At 42.8% G+C, this 15,279-nt stretch overlaps 1 protein-coding gene across 1 annotated transcript in view; it reads right to left on the bottom strand.

The window, feature by feature from the left end:
- LOC130384915 (protein unc-13 homolog B-like) overlaps positions 1-15,279 on the bottom strand; it is a 43,631-nt gene that overhangs the window by 20,321 nt on the left and 8,031 nt on the right. Inside the window, exons 6-12 of the mRNA XM_056593315.1 lie at positions 7,863-7,978; positions 7,274-7,437; positions 6,627-6,777; positions 3,274-3,342; positions 1,365-1,454; positions 959-1,099; positions 165-295 (exon numbers count right to left, since the gene is read on the bottom strand). Coding sequence (XP_056449290.1) covers positions 165-295; positions 959-1,099; positions 1,365-1,454; positions 3,274-3,342; positions 6,627-6,777; positions 7,274-7,437; positions 7,863-7,978 — 862 coding nt within the window. The remainder of the gene's footprint in view (positions 1-164; positions 296-958; positions 1,100-1,364; positions 1,455-3,273; positions 3,343-6,626; positions 6,778-7,273; positions 7,438-7,862; positions 7,979-15,279) is intronic.

The following is a 15,279-nucleotide window of genomic DNA, read 5'->3' as shown; positions in this document are numbered from 1 at the left end:
TATTTAGTAAATAAGTTAAATGAGTGAATAAATATTATGTATATTATGTTGTCATGTCCAATTATGTCCATCAGGACAAAGCAAAATCACCAATTCATTGGATGGGGGACTGTGACCTCACTGTGACCTCACCGTGACCTAAGCATGACCTTGGACAAACTCACTGGTTTATGATGGGTGTGTAGGAGGTCTTGTCCTCCTCGATGATGGACACGATGAGGGTGATGAGTTTGGGCCAGAAGTCCAGGCTCTGGATGCTGGGTTCCTTCTCTGCAGGCGGGCTCTCCTCCTTCTCCTCCTTCTTCTCCTCGGGACCCTCCCTCTCTTCCTCCTCTCCCTTCTCCGTCTCCTCCATGGCCTTCTTTGTCTCTGCTTCAGGCTACAGAAGAGGTTGTTAGAAAGAGAACTGAGTAGATGTTGCTACTGAAAGTGGATATCCAACATGTTCTGTTGCTTGTAGGTGCTTGTATGGTATTGGTGCATTGTATTAGTGTGTGTGTGTGTGTGTGTGTGTGTGTGTGTGTGTGTGTGTGTGTGTGTGTGTGTGTGTGTGTGTGTGTGTGTGTGTGTGTGTGTGTGTGTGTGTGTGTGTGTGTGCGTGTGTATGCGAGAGAGAGAGTATGTTTATACATGTGCAAGTGTGTGAGAGGAACAAAACGCTTGTGTGTACGTGTGTGGTGTGTGAGTGTGTGAATGTGTGCACAAGTAAGAAAGAGAAAGTGTGTGTGTGTGTGTGTGTGTGTGTGTGTGTGTGTGTGTGTGTGTGTGTGTGTGTGTGTGTCTGTGTGTGTGTGTGTGTGTGTGTGTGTGTGTGTGTGTGTGCGTGCGTGCGTGCGTGCGTGCGTGCGTGCGTGCGTGCGTGCGTGCGTGCGTGCGTGCGTGCGTGCGTGCGTGCGTGCGTGCGTGCGTGCGTGTTAGTTGTGTGTTAGGTGTGTGTGTGTGTATGTGTGTTACTGACCGGTGGGAGTATAGGCTGGAACTGAGAGTTGTAAAGCTGCACACAGTTGTTGAAGATGAAGTCGTAGGTGGAGGTGAGGCAGGCCTTCACACAGTCCCTGACCACCTGAGAGGCCCGCGGGGGCCTGGGAACCTCCAGAACCTGGGGGACCACCAGACATAGAACCACTCTGAACCACAGGAACGTCCATATCAACGAGCATGACTAGATGTAGTAAATGTAATACTACATCCTTCAGTATCATCGATGCACTTTGAGGATCGGGTACATAGATGTACATGGGTCTTGTTCAATGTTGTCATCCTAGAGACAGTATCAGGTACATGGGTCTAGTAGTGATCCTAGAGACAGTTTTAGTAGATGGGTCTTATAGTCTTCGTAGAGACAGTACTAGTAGTGTTCTCACCTTCAGCCTGAAGAACGTGATGCTGGTCAGAAGGTCCACCGTTGACTTGAGGTCCTGGAGGCGGGGCTTACTGGTGGAAGGGAAGTTGTTCTGAAACACAACCACACAAACACAAACACACATACAGAGTATAATACACCTTAACACACAACCGATTTACATTCGCAATGACGTGCTAAGCCTGTACGCTACATTGCAGAGGGAATGCTGCTCACGATACACAACCTGATCTAAGATATTTAACTATATTTTCAATGTCAACCGCATTCAATTCTGCTTACAAGCCAAAATTGTGTCTTGTTTAGCCATCTCCTGGCAGTTGTTGAATGTAGATATTTACATCTGCCTGCACATCCTATATGCATATGAGATACTATCAACATATGCGTAGAATCCAGCCCTAAAGGGATTATTTGTGTATGTGATAGTATGTTCTATGTATAGAACCCTTTGCTGTTCCCACAAGTCACTATCTGCGACATAAAATATGTTGCCTGTGTTTGATGTTATGTTTCATGTTGACTTTCCAGAACTGTGGGATAAACATTTACACTACCTATCAAACATTGACTTCCAAGGAACCACCAAGGAATGCATCGAAAACGCTCTTCCTGGTACGGCCTTGACAGAGCAGATGCTCTTCTCTGTCTCCCCCTCTTTGGCAAGGTTTTGCCTCGTTTTCTCTGGCTCTACACCTGCTCGTCTTGCATACCTGCCATCCATCTCCGGTCATCGTCCCCCCATCGTTCCTCAGCCACTCATCGCCAGATAGTTGATTCAACCACAGTGGTAGAAAACCAGTCTATGCATAGTGAATGTTGTGTTTCTAAATAAATTTTGTGTTCCATGCTACGTTCTGTTCTTAATGTCTGTGTTCTCCTTGCTCCAGGATCGACAACCCCGTACCTGCCTGCCATCCACCCTGTGTGCTCCTCCACCTGCCTACCTGCCAGTAGCGCTGCCTGCCTTTCATCCATCCTTGCCTGTCAACCTCCTGTTTATTCCCTACTGCTAACATCCTCCCTACAATAAACCTCTGGTTTAATTCAACCTCTGTTGTCTGTGTCTGCGCTTGGGTTCCCCCCCGTTAGATCGTAACACTTCCTGGTGCAACAATTCCGCCGTCGGTGTGTGAATGAATGGTTGTAAGTCGCTTTGTGTAAATGTTTGAGGTATACAGGCTGCAAGGCGGTAAAAACTTCTCCCCACTGGTGTGAGGTGATCAAGGCCTACCAGGATGCCAGGTGTGCCGGGCACACAGAAGTCCCTCCAAAAGGCAAATGAAACAAGGAATCTTCGTTTAAATGCAAGCTGCATTTCCCCCCCAGAAATGGGAATAATTTATCATTTGAATGTGTCAGACTTGTATAAAGTCTGAGGATGGTTCAAGGACCACCGGGAGCTGAGCCCGCCAAAGTCAGTGGACCGAGCAAACCAAACATATGCGCATTCTCCCACTATCTTCATCAGAGAAACATGCAATGTCACTGCATAGCTAGCCAGTTGATATAGCAACCATCTTGAGACCATCTACTTTCCAGACAGCGCTGACCTGCCGACTGTGGACAGTCACAGCAGAAACTTTTCTTCAGGGCTAGGATCACCTTCCCTGTACACCTTAACCAATATCGTATACTGCTGATAGAGTTTCATAAAGTCTCTCCTGCTATATATTACTGGCACACACAGTATTCATCATTTAACCTTATGTTATAGTCATGTACGTTTAGTTGTGTTTGTAGCTGTAGTTCTGGGTATAGATAACGAACTTCTCCGTTCTGGAGTAGTTTAAAACACAAACATGGAGAGTAAATGGATGGACAAACTATTCAGATGGAGAGTTTAACGAATTTAATAACTTAGTGATTGGTCTTACTCTGTTCATAGATATGTAAATGAATGGACTTACTTTGTACATAGAGAGGTCGATACGCAGGGAATTGTGGAGCTTGTCGATGATCTTCACAAAACGGTCCTTCTGTTTTAGAGTGACAGAAATAGAGAGACACACACACACACACACACACACACACACACACACACACACACACACACACACACACACACACACACACACACACACACACACACACAAACACACACACACAAAAAGACAGAGAGAGGTGAAAAGGAGGATTATCAGTAGAAAGCCATGACCCCATATTGAACCTCTCAGCCTTAGATCCCAGCCTGATTGTGTTACCAAGACGATTAGAGAAAAGTAATTTAAAAAAACTGCCAAATCAAAGAAATTGACAGCAACCAGGGTGCGAACTACGGGGGGGCCAGGGGTCTCAGCCCCCCTTAATGACACATGAGCCCCCCTGAAAACATGATTTGTGAAATTTTGGGGGGGTCTCTAAAATATTGGCAAAATGCTGTTTTTTCCCATGCATTTACTTTTTGTTTTTGTATTGCATAATCATGGATCACGTGTAAAATGTGGCTATTTTTAATGTAAGATTTGCGCAAGAGGGTGATTCATCATCTTCATAAAGATACCGGCCTGCATGCAATTATTGTCCTCACCATCGAAGCGTGGGGGCGCTATGTCTTTAGCGTCACTTAAAATCAGACATCGGAGAGCCGCTGGACCCGCGCAATTTCGTATTACATGTTTTGCAGTCGTGTCTAAAAGAAAACAGGGAAACCTACTCACAAATTTCGGATTTACAAAGAAATCGAAGACGAATGACTCTGAGGAGCAGCAAGAAGCGAGTTCTTCGGCAGATGCTAGCTTGGGGACCAGGGGCGATTCTAGGTTCTGACCTTTGGGGGGGCTCAACCCCAGGAAGCCACAGGGGTATATGAAGTATATAAAGTCCTGTCCAAGATTTTTTTATTTCACAACCTTTATTTTATTAGTTACTCTGCTGTTGTATGTCTAAGCCAAAAGCTGGCAGTGTCAGCTAAATAATGCAATTCTGAATCACTAAAGTGATGAAAGGAAAAAATACTGTTTGGATGAAGGAATAATCGATGGATGTGAACTGTAATAACAGATTTGAGGTATATTAAATTTCCTTTGCTTAAGTTTCACTCAAAAATGACCATATTTCCCCCTTTTTTTTATTTACACAGTTACTGAAACAAATTGGTACAACATGTTTAATAATATGAGAAACATACCACTATTTCGGGAGCAATAAACTACGTTGTCTCACTTTCAGGGACCCACACATTTTTATAAAACTTCTGATGCAAAAAAATCTTGTTCTTATGCAAAAAACAAAGAGTGCTAATTTTCAGTTAAATCTAAATACGTATGGGGTTTCCATCACTGGGGTTTCCATTTAATTAAAAATATTTTTTAAACAGTAAACATTGGTCACTGGTCAGCTTCATCAGCTCATTCCCTTTAAAAAAAAATGATATCTGTTCATCTTTCAAGCATGAATAAAGACACCAAGTCCCTCTGTCATGACTTTGTACGATCAAAATTCTTGTAAAACTTCTAAACCTTGGTGTTATGTTTATTTAAAATAAAAGCAGTAACTTATTAAAATAAATAAATAAATAAGACACTAAGTCCCGTCTGCCGCTCGCCCCCCCCACCCGACACCTTTTATAAGCTGAGGGCGTTTTCACGAGTCTAGTATTAGAACATGTTGTACTTGTTGATTAGCTCACGTTGTTATGGCAATGAACATGCCCTCAGCTGATAAAATAATGCCAGCGTTTTTTTTCAACTGAAAATTAGCACGCATGTCAACTTTTTCTGCTCCTTGCACCTTATCATGCTTATCATGCTACGCAGCTTTACAAGCCCCTGCCGACTAAAACATGAAGCAATTCAAGAGGAGGCATAGATAGAATCGCCTTGTGGTCAACTGTCATTTAATAGACATCTGACAGATTATGTCAAGGTTTTAAAATGATTATTATTATTATTATTATTATTATTAGCTGTTCATGTTATAATACAGCTGGAAATCGTGGATTTTCTGATTAAGACTAGCAAGCCTTTTTGACAGACAAAAAAGCAGAAACTATGTTAAAGGTTGGGTATGGGATTTGCGAAACGCCAGCCGATTTTGAAAACACACAACTCAAATGGTCCTACCCCCTCTCCTAAATGCTGACTCTGACTCCACCCATTCCAAGTACATGGAGTTTTTCGAGCCCTGCCCGTTCCACAGATGATTGACTTGTTTAATTTTCATGTCAGTACTTCTAACTCAGTGGCTGTAAGTGGGTTATGGTAAGGATTTCAAGTAATTTTGCAAAAATGGCCAAAAAAGAGAATTCCATACCCAACCTTTATGTTTGCTCGTGCTGCCTTTTTGGTTTTGTCAAACAGGAGACGCCCACCCACCAATCAGAGGTTAGAGATTCCTGCAGGAAGGTTGCGCTCGATTTCACTAGCCCATTTGTGCCTGTTCATTAGTGTACAGCATCAATTCTCTCATTGCTTGTGTAAAAAAAAAAGGTAGAATATTAGATTTGAGGACGAAATGATTGGGTGGGCTAAGGCAAGTTTTGGGTGGGCTTGAGTCCACCCAAAAATGGTCTAGTTGCGCCACTGTTGGGGACAACGACACCACCGCTGCACTTGAGGGGACTGCTGCCGGTGAAAGCCCGCCGACAGCTCAGAGGCCACTGATGAAGGTAATGACACTGACAGCAAGACCCGCAATGGACTGCGTGAAAACAGCCTCTCCTCACTCCTCTTTGTGGATCTTAATGGACCCCCTTTGGAGAGATTCGACCCAGCACCCTTCATCACATCCTGGATTAATTCAGGTCATCGCCTGCCCACATCATGTGCTTCTGGACCAACAGCAAAGGAAGCTAATCTGGGAGCTACAGAGCTAAAATGCTGTATTATTCTGTGTAGTCATGTGAATATTCCTCATAATTTATATTAATATTTCTATGAAAAATACAGCATTTTTTCTCAATAGCGCCCAGGTCATGTGACCTTATGACTCCAAATCAGTGGTGGATCACACGACTAAACAGGCTGATTAAGACACACCTCTTTCTATTAGCTTTGAATGGTCCTCCCATAATAATAAATAATAAATAAGTCAATATAAATAAGGCAACCAGTCAGAATTGCCTTTTAATACTCATTTTAATTTGAAAACCGGAAGCTGGTCTTCTCTGTGCAGTTACCGTTAAGGTCGCAATATGCGTGTGTGAAGGGTTGGATGTGATATGTGCTTATATGTGCTGACATAAGGCAAGTAGGCATAATCTTAGCTTACTATAACCATTTGTGTATTAGGTGTGTGTGCATGTGTCCGTGTGTGTTCTCACCCCAAAGTTGGAGGCGATGAAGCGGTCTTGTGCGGTGGCGTTGGTGGAGGCAGTGGGGTGGGCGAACACGGCGTTGATGTTGGCCAGCAGGGTGCTCATCACAGCCGGAAGCCCCGACAGCATGTACTTAGAGGAGAGGCAGGAGAACTGACTGAAGGAGAGAGACGCAGAGAGAGACACAATGAATTACTATGGTGCAGCGAGACAGACACATTGGAAGGCGTTTGTTTCCGTTGCCTTTTGTGTGTATTGAATTGCTTTGAATGAATCTCAATATCTATATATTGTGTTAGTTTGTTTTCAGTATTTAAGGATTTTTACCACCCCTGGTACCTTAACACCCTGCAACAAATCCACCGACACACATCACCATGGAATAACCCCATCCTATCTATAACGAACTCTTAGGTCAATGCTTGGTAGAGGTTAGGATTGGGTCAGGGTTCATAGGTCATGGCTTGGTATGGGGTTAGGTTAGGGTTGGGTCAGGGTTCATAGGTCATGGCTTTGTTTGGGGTTGAGTTTGGGTTAAGTTAGGTTTGGGTTGGGGTTATCAGTTCATGGCTTGGTAGAGGTTAGGGTTGGGTGAGTGTTCTTACATCATGGCCTGGTAGAGGTTAGGGTTAGGGTTGGGTTAGGGTTCTTACGTCATGGCCTGGTAGATAGACTCGATGCCGTAGCGCATGGCGAACTCATCCACGATGTCCTGCTGCAGCTCGTCGAAGTACACCTTCCAGGCATCGTCCCCGCGGGCGGCCGGGACCTTCACCACGCCGCCGCCCTCCACGTACGTTGAGTACTGGAAAATGCTCTGACGGGGAAATCACTCTCTGGGTCATGAGCATGTCATGGAAGACCAATTCTTGGATGAAAAAAACTATATTGATAAAGGCTACATGTGTGTCTACGGGGTGTATGTGTGGTCAAGGTTACATGGGGCAGGGACAGGTGTGCTGTGTCTGTGTACGTCATGTAAACAGGTGCACTCACTGTACACACGTTGTGGAGACTGTGCTGTATGTACCTCATGTAAACAAGTGTAATGTAAATGGGTTGTTTAGACTGTGCTGTGTGTACCTCATGTAAACAGGTGTACTGTACATAGGTTGTATAGACTGTGCTGTGTGTACCTCATGTAAACAGGTGTACTGTACATAGGTTGTATAGACTGTGCTGTGTGTACCTCATGTAAACAGGTGTACTGTACAACTGTTGTATAGACTGTGCTGTATGTACCTCATGTAAACAGGTGTACTGTTCGTGGTACGGAGCCACTGTCTTCTCCCCATCAACCTCCATGCTGATCTGCAGACGGATCGCCCCAGACACGGCTGACCGGTCGGTCCTCTTCTCTGTGGGGAGATAGTAGGGGATGGATGTTACTACACACTAGGGGTGTCCTCTTCTCTGTGTGGAGATAGAAGGGATGATAGTTACTACACATTAGGGGTGTCCTGCAAGTAGTTATATAGTTATTGTTCTTTGAGTTATAGGACCCTATCAAGCACCCAGCGCAATTGACTTTCTACACCGACGCATGTATCGTTGCTATTTCGCAACCCGTGCAAAGCTGATTTTCCCCCGCAGCAAACTCGCGCCACTGAACTTGCGCCCTGAGAAGCATGTCAGCGAAAAGCAGAGGCGTGTTCCAGCGCAAATGATACATGGTGCTATCTTACAGATCGATAAAGCAGTTGCGCAACTGACCGAAATATACCTGGTCTAAGTGCACTAGCGGATAGCGCAGTATGTGTTGCTATTTTGACGTACCGTGGCAGGTCGGAACTGCAACGTAAGCTTACACACCAGTAGGCTATTCACAATACACAATTATATGGCCTAATTCACACATGGAATAGCGAATTCTTCTACAACTTCCGAAATACCAAGTCGTCATGTAAATTGTAGGGATGCACCGATCCGATATTTGTATCGGTATCGGTACCGATATTGAAGACATTTCTAGATCGGGTATCGTGACAAATGGGCCGATCCATATTTAAAAAAAAAAAATATATATATATATATATATATTTTTTTTTTTACGTTTATGTACATACTTGAATCCTATTCCTACTACCTTGCTGCTTTGATAATTGAATTTCCCACGAAAATGTTCTCACGGGATTAATAAAAGTGTATCTATCTATCTATTGGCTGATCTATTCAGTTTCTATGCTGTGCGCTGTGAGTGACGTCATAAACAAGCAACACGCCGTGCGGAGCCTACAGTGATTGCAAAATGGAGCGAGCAAAAGGATCTGCTATCTGGAGCTATTTCACTTTACCTAAGCCAGCAAGCTCCACGGCTACATGCAACATATGCAAAGTAAATGTCCCGAGGGGTGGTACTAAGCCTTCTAGCTTTAATACCACAAACCTTATAAAGCACCTCCAAAAATTCAAGTCTCATGATCCCAGTCTTTTCCCCTCAATGAAACTTACAGTTTGTAGCCATAATTTCGCGCTGTTTTTCTATATCGGTATCGGATCGGTATCGGCCGATACTAAACCTCAGATATCGGTATCGGTATCGGAGGTGAAAAAAGCGGATCGGTGCATCCCTAGTAAATTGCAACAAAGAAACACCCTAACCCTAACCCTTTGGTGATTTTCCAACATTCGAATAACTTTGTGCTGTATTAAAAGGCTCCCCCAGAGTTCTCCTATTAATTATTTACAGGCAACCCACATACTCTGCAAAAAAAAGTCGATGACTTCACAGAATTATTGTCTAGCATCTCCACAGACTTTGACTGTCTAGTTATAACTGGTGACTTCAATTTCCATACTGATGATTTGAATGATAAGTGTTCAAAAAAACTTTCTCAACATGTGACAGAGGCTACTCATTGTAAGGGGCACACTCTAGACCTGGTTATCACAAAGGGCCTCAATGTTTCTGATTTCTCTGTGACTGATCCTTCCTTGTCTGACCACTTTCGTTTTCTTTAATCTATATTTTATTCCCGACATACAGACAAAATCAAATACTGTCAAAAAACGGTATATCAATGAAGAATCTAAGGTACTTTTTAAAAAGGACATATCCTTGCTACCACCTCTCAACCTGTGTTCTGCTGATGATGTTGTAGAAAACTTTAATTTGAAAATTTGGAAAGTCATAGATGTCATTGCACCTTATAAGGTTAAAACGATTTCTGGAAAGCAAAAGGCACCCTGGAGAAAAGCTGCTTCTGTAACAGCACAGAAAAAAGAATGCAGGAAGGTTGAACGCATCTGGCGTAAAACAAAACTTCATATTCACCATGATATCTATAAAGAGAGCCTCCGTGCCTACAATTTAGACTTAAAAAGTGCTAGAGGAACCTTTTTCTCCAATATCATTAAAACCAATACCTCATCATCATCTCATTTTCGTCCGCTTATCCGGGGTCGGGTCGCGGGGGGAGCAGCTCAAGCAGGGGGCCCCAGACATCCCTTTCCCGGGCCACATTGACCAGCTCTGATGGGGGGATCCCGAGGCGTTCCCAGGCCAGTGTTGAGATATAATCTCTCCACCTAGTCCTGGGTCTTCCCCGAGGTCTCCTCCCCACTGGACGTGCCTGAAACACCTCCCAAGGAAGGCGCCCAGTGGGCATCCTTACCAGATGCCCGAACCACCTCAGCTGACTCCTTTCTAAGTAAAGGAGCAGCGGCTCTAATCCGAGTTCCTCACGGATGGCTGAGCTTCTCACCCTATCCCTAAGGGAGACGCCAGTCACCCTTCTGAGAAAACTCATCTCGGCCGCTTGTACCCGCGATCTCGTCCTTTCGGTCATCACCCAGCCCTCATGACCATAGGTGAGGATAGGAAAGGCAAGGCAAGGCAACTTTATTTATATAGCACTTTTCATACACAAGGCAGACTCAAAGTGCTTCACATATAAACATTGTTATACAATAAAATAAAATAATAGATAAGTAAAAAAAAACATATGCAAAGAAATGAGTAAAATAGAAAGTGAAAAAGGCTTTTTAGTAAGTAAAATTGAAAGTGCAATGTATTTAAGAAAGTGAGAAAATTAAATTGAAAGTTATTTAAGATCAGATCAACAGACTCTCTGGAACCCAAGTCGGGACTACAACCCGACCTAAAGGACAATCTATTACAATATTCTCGGACTCTAGCCCAGAACCAAAGGCAAACAACAAACAACAAACAAATATTCAGTTTTCACTTCGTCAAGCTCTTAATGACACAACTTCATTACTCAGCAAATGTCATGTATTTTTCTGGTAAAAATAGAAAATAAAGGGAAAGTTAAAAAGGTATTTTAGTAAAATAAAGGTAAAGTATTTAAGATTTAGCAGAAAGCTAAAGCAAACATAAAAGTCTTCAATCTTGTTTTGAAGGTGCTCAGAGTTGGGGCAAGTCTTAAATCCTCAGGGAGTTTATTCCAGCTATTTGTTGCATAGTAACTAAATCCTGCTTTCCCATGTTTCGTGTTTACTCTGGGGATAATTAACAAATTGGTCTCAGAAGATCTTAGTGTTCTAGAAGGCTTATGTAGTGGAAGCATATCAGTTAAATATTTTGGGCCTAAACCATGTAGGGATTTATAGGTTAGCAACATGATTTTAAAATCAATTCTCTGACCTACAGGAAGCCAATGTAACGATTTAAGAATTGGTGTAATATGTTCAAATTTTTTGGTCTTTGTTAAAACTCTAGCAGCAGCATTCTGAACAAGCTGAAGCTTCCTTAGAGTTTGTTTTGGGAGACCTGTAAGGAGACCATTGCAGTAATCAAGCTTACTAGTGATAAAGGCATGTACAAGTTTTTGTAAGTCTTCGGTGGACATGAGACCTCTATGTCTTGCTACATTTTTAAGGTGATAATATGCAGATTTTGTAACTGATTTGATGTGACTTTCGAAATGTAAATCAGAATCCATGATAACCCCTAGGTTTCTGGCTTTGATTGAGGTTTTCAGGGACAGAGAGTGAAGGTGTTGGGTTACTTTAAGCCTTTCTGTTTTAGCACCAAATACAATTATCTCTGTTTTATCCTCATTTAGCTGAAGGAAATTTCGGCACATCCAGTCTTTCACTTGCTCAATGCACTGGCACAGCAGATCTATGGGCCGATAGTCATTTGGTGATAGCGATACATAGATTTGCGTGTCATCAGCATAGCAATGATGGTCAATATTGTTATTATGCATGATTTGCCCTAGTGGGAACATGTAGATGTTGAATAAAGAGGGTCCTAAGATCGAACCTTGCGGGACTCCACACATCACGTTGGTTGATTCTGATACAAAGTCGCCGATGGAAACAAAGTAGTTCCTATTTTGTAGGTAGGATCTGAACCAATTTAAGACTGTGCCTGAAAGCCCCACCCAGTTTTCTAACCTGTCCAAAAGTATTGTATGGTCTACAGTGTTGAATGCAGCACCGATAGGAACGAAGATCGACCGGTAGATCGAGAGCTTTGCCTTGCGGCTCAGCTCTCTTTTCGTTACAACGGTGCGGTAAAGTGAACGCAATACCGCCCCCGCTGCTCCGATTCTCCGGCCAATCTCTCGCTCCATAGTACCCTCACTCGCGAACAAGACCCCGAGGTACTTGAACTCCTTCACTTGGGCTAAGGACTCATTTCCTACACGGAGTAAGCAAAAACCAATACCAATAATGCAAAAACCCTATTTGCAACTGTTGACAGACTGACCAACCCCCCAACACAAATTCCACCTGATCTCCATTCCACACAGAAATGCAATGCGTTTGCAGTTTTTTAAACTGATAAAATTGAAGGCATCAGACGCGCCATCAATATCTCCACTTCAAACAAAAATGTAGGACTACCACCCTGTTCAGGCAAAAGCAATGTGGCAGGGATGGCATGCTTTAATGTTATAGACTCTAAAACTCTTGTGGAAATTGTGACACAACTAAAGCCATCCACCTGTTGCCGTGATACTTTACCTACCAACCTCTTTAAGAATGTTTTTGACTGCCTAGCAATAGACATATTGGAGATAGTTAACAACTCTTTCCAGTCAGGCAACTTCCCGAAAGCCTTGATAACTGCAGTTATTAAACCCCTTTTAAAAAAGCGGAGCCAAGATAGCTCTATTATTAACAACTACAGACCAATATCAAATCTACCCTTCATAAGTAAAATCATTGAAAAGTTGTCCTCCAGCAACTTAATCACTTCCTGGCATCAACTGGTTGCTATGACACCTTCCAATCAGGATTTTGACCCCTGCACAGCACTGAGACCGCCCTTATTAAAGTTGTAAACGACATCCGTCTTAACACAGACTCAGGCAAAACCTCAATACTAATGCTACTAGACCTCAGGGCTGCATTCAACACTGTAGACCATACAATACTTTTGGACAGGTTAGAAAACTGGGTGGGGCTTTCAGGCACAGTCTTAAATTGGTTCAGGTCCTACCTACAAAATAGGAACTACTTTGTTTCCATTGGCGACTTTGTATCAGAATCAACCAACGTGACATGTGGAGTCCCACAAGGTTCGATCTTACGACCCTCTTTATTCAACAATCTTCATGCTCAGACTAGGGCAAATCATGCAAAATAACAATATTGACCATCATTGCTATGCTGACGACACGCAAATCTATGTATCGCTATCACCAAATGACGATCGGCCAATAGATCTGCTGTGCCAGTGCATTGAGCAAGTGAAAGACTGGATGTGCCGGAATTTCCTTCAACTAAATGAGGACAAAACAGAGATAATTGTATGTGGTGCTAAAACGGAAAGGCTTAAAGTAACCCAACACCTCACTCTCTGTCCCTGAAAACCTCAATCAAAGCCAGAAATCTAGGGGTTATCATGGATTCTGATTTACATTTCGACATCAAATAAGTTACAAAATCTGCATATTATCACCTTAAAAATGTAGCAAGACTTAAGAGGGCTCATGTCCACCGAAGACTTACAAAAACTTGTACATGCCTTTATCACTAGTAAGCTTGATTACTGTAATGGTCTCCTTACAGGTCTCCCAAAACAAACTCTAAGGAAGCTTCAGCTTGCTCAGAATGCTGCTGCAACATATTACATCAATTCTTAAATCGTTACATTGGCTTCCTTTATGTTTGCTTTAGCTTTCTGCTAAATCTTAAATACATTGCACTTTCTAAAAAGCTTTTTTTAACTTTGCCTTTATTTTCTATTTTATTACTAAAATGCCTTTTTAACTTTCCCTATATTTTCTATTTTTACCAGAAGGATACATGATCTGATACCAGAGAGAAAGGATAAGGGTTGAGACCCAAGTTCTGTCTTGGTTGGAGTCCTAGAATCTGGGTTGGAGTCCCAGAGAAAGGACCAAGTTCTTTTAGGTCGGGTTGGAGTCCCAGAGAAAGACCAGAGTTCTGTCTGGGTTAGAGTCCCGACGTCTGACTGGTGTTGGAGTCCCAGAATAAGGCCTTTGGGTCGTGGTTAGAGTCCCGATGTGTGTCTGGGTTAGAGTCCTAGAATCTGGGTTAGAGTCCTAGAATAGAGTACGGGTTGGTTTGGAGTCCCAGAGAAAGTACCAAGTACCTTTATGTCGGGTTGGAGTCCTGACGTGGGTACCAGAGAGACTTGATCTGATCTTAAATACATTGCACTTTTTATTTTACTAATTTCTTTGCATATGTTTTCTTTTACTTACTAAAATGGCTTTTTAACTTTCCCTTTATTTTCTATTTTTACCAGAAAGATACATGATCTGATACCAGAGAGAAAGGATAAGGGTTTGAGACCCAAGTTCTGTCTGGGTTAGAGTCCTAGAATCTGGGTTGGAGTCCCAGAGAAAGGACCAAGTTCCTCAGGTCGGGTTGGAGTCCCAGAGAAAGACCTGAGTTCTGTCTGGGTTAGAGTCCCGACGTCTGTCTGGGTTGGAGTCCCAGAATAAAGCCTTTGGTTCATGGATAGAGTTCCGACGTGTGTCTGGGTTAGAGTCTTAGAATAGAGGCCTAGCCTAGAATAGAAATTGACTAGAATCCGGGTTGGAATCCCAGAGAAAGTACCAAGTTCCTTTAGGTCGGGTTGGAGTCCCGACGTGGGTACCAGAGAGACTGTTGATCTGATCTTAAATACAATGCACTTTCTATTTTACTCATTTCTTTGCATATGTTTTCTTTTACTTATCTATTATTTTATTTTATTGTATGTTTATATGATAAGCACTTTGAGTCTGCCTTGTGTATGAAAAGTGCTTTATAAATAAGGTTGCCTTGCCTTGCCTTGCCTAACCCTTAACATGGATATGAAATGTCCTGTGGCCGCAACTGTGGGTCTATTTAATGATATGCGGCAGTACATTAACACACATCGTTTCTTACCAGCATTGTATACATTATCGTTATCGACTTGTGTTCCTAATATGCATGTGTTTTTTAATATACATTGCAAGGGACAATATTATGCGTTACGTGTTTAGTTTGCGTGTGCTTAAACAGATGGAGGCACACGTGCGCGGCGCGCTCGCATTCATTCATTCTTCTTAACACTCACTTGCGGCAAAACAATGTTTTCTCACGATCAAATACTCATCAATCCTAAAAGTTATGGGCTTGTCTGTTTCAAGAAAATGTGTGTTTGCTGTACGGAGTTTCAGATGCATTGATTTAAAGGTACCATGGCATGAAAATCTCACTTTATGAGTTCCCCTAGCCTGCCTAT

This window comes from Gadus chalcogrammus, chromosome 6 (assembly GCF_026213295.1).
Source record: "Gadus chalcogrammus isolate NIFS_2021 chromosome 6, NIFS_Gcha_1.0, whole genome shotgun sequence".
Taxonomy (NCBI): domain Eukaryota; kingdom Metazoa; phylum Chordata; class Actinopteri; order Gadiformes; family Gadidae; genus Gadus; species Gadus chalcogrammus.
This window is presented reverse-complemented; position numbering and strand designations above follow the sequence as displayed.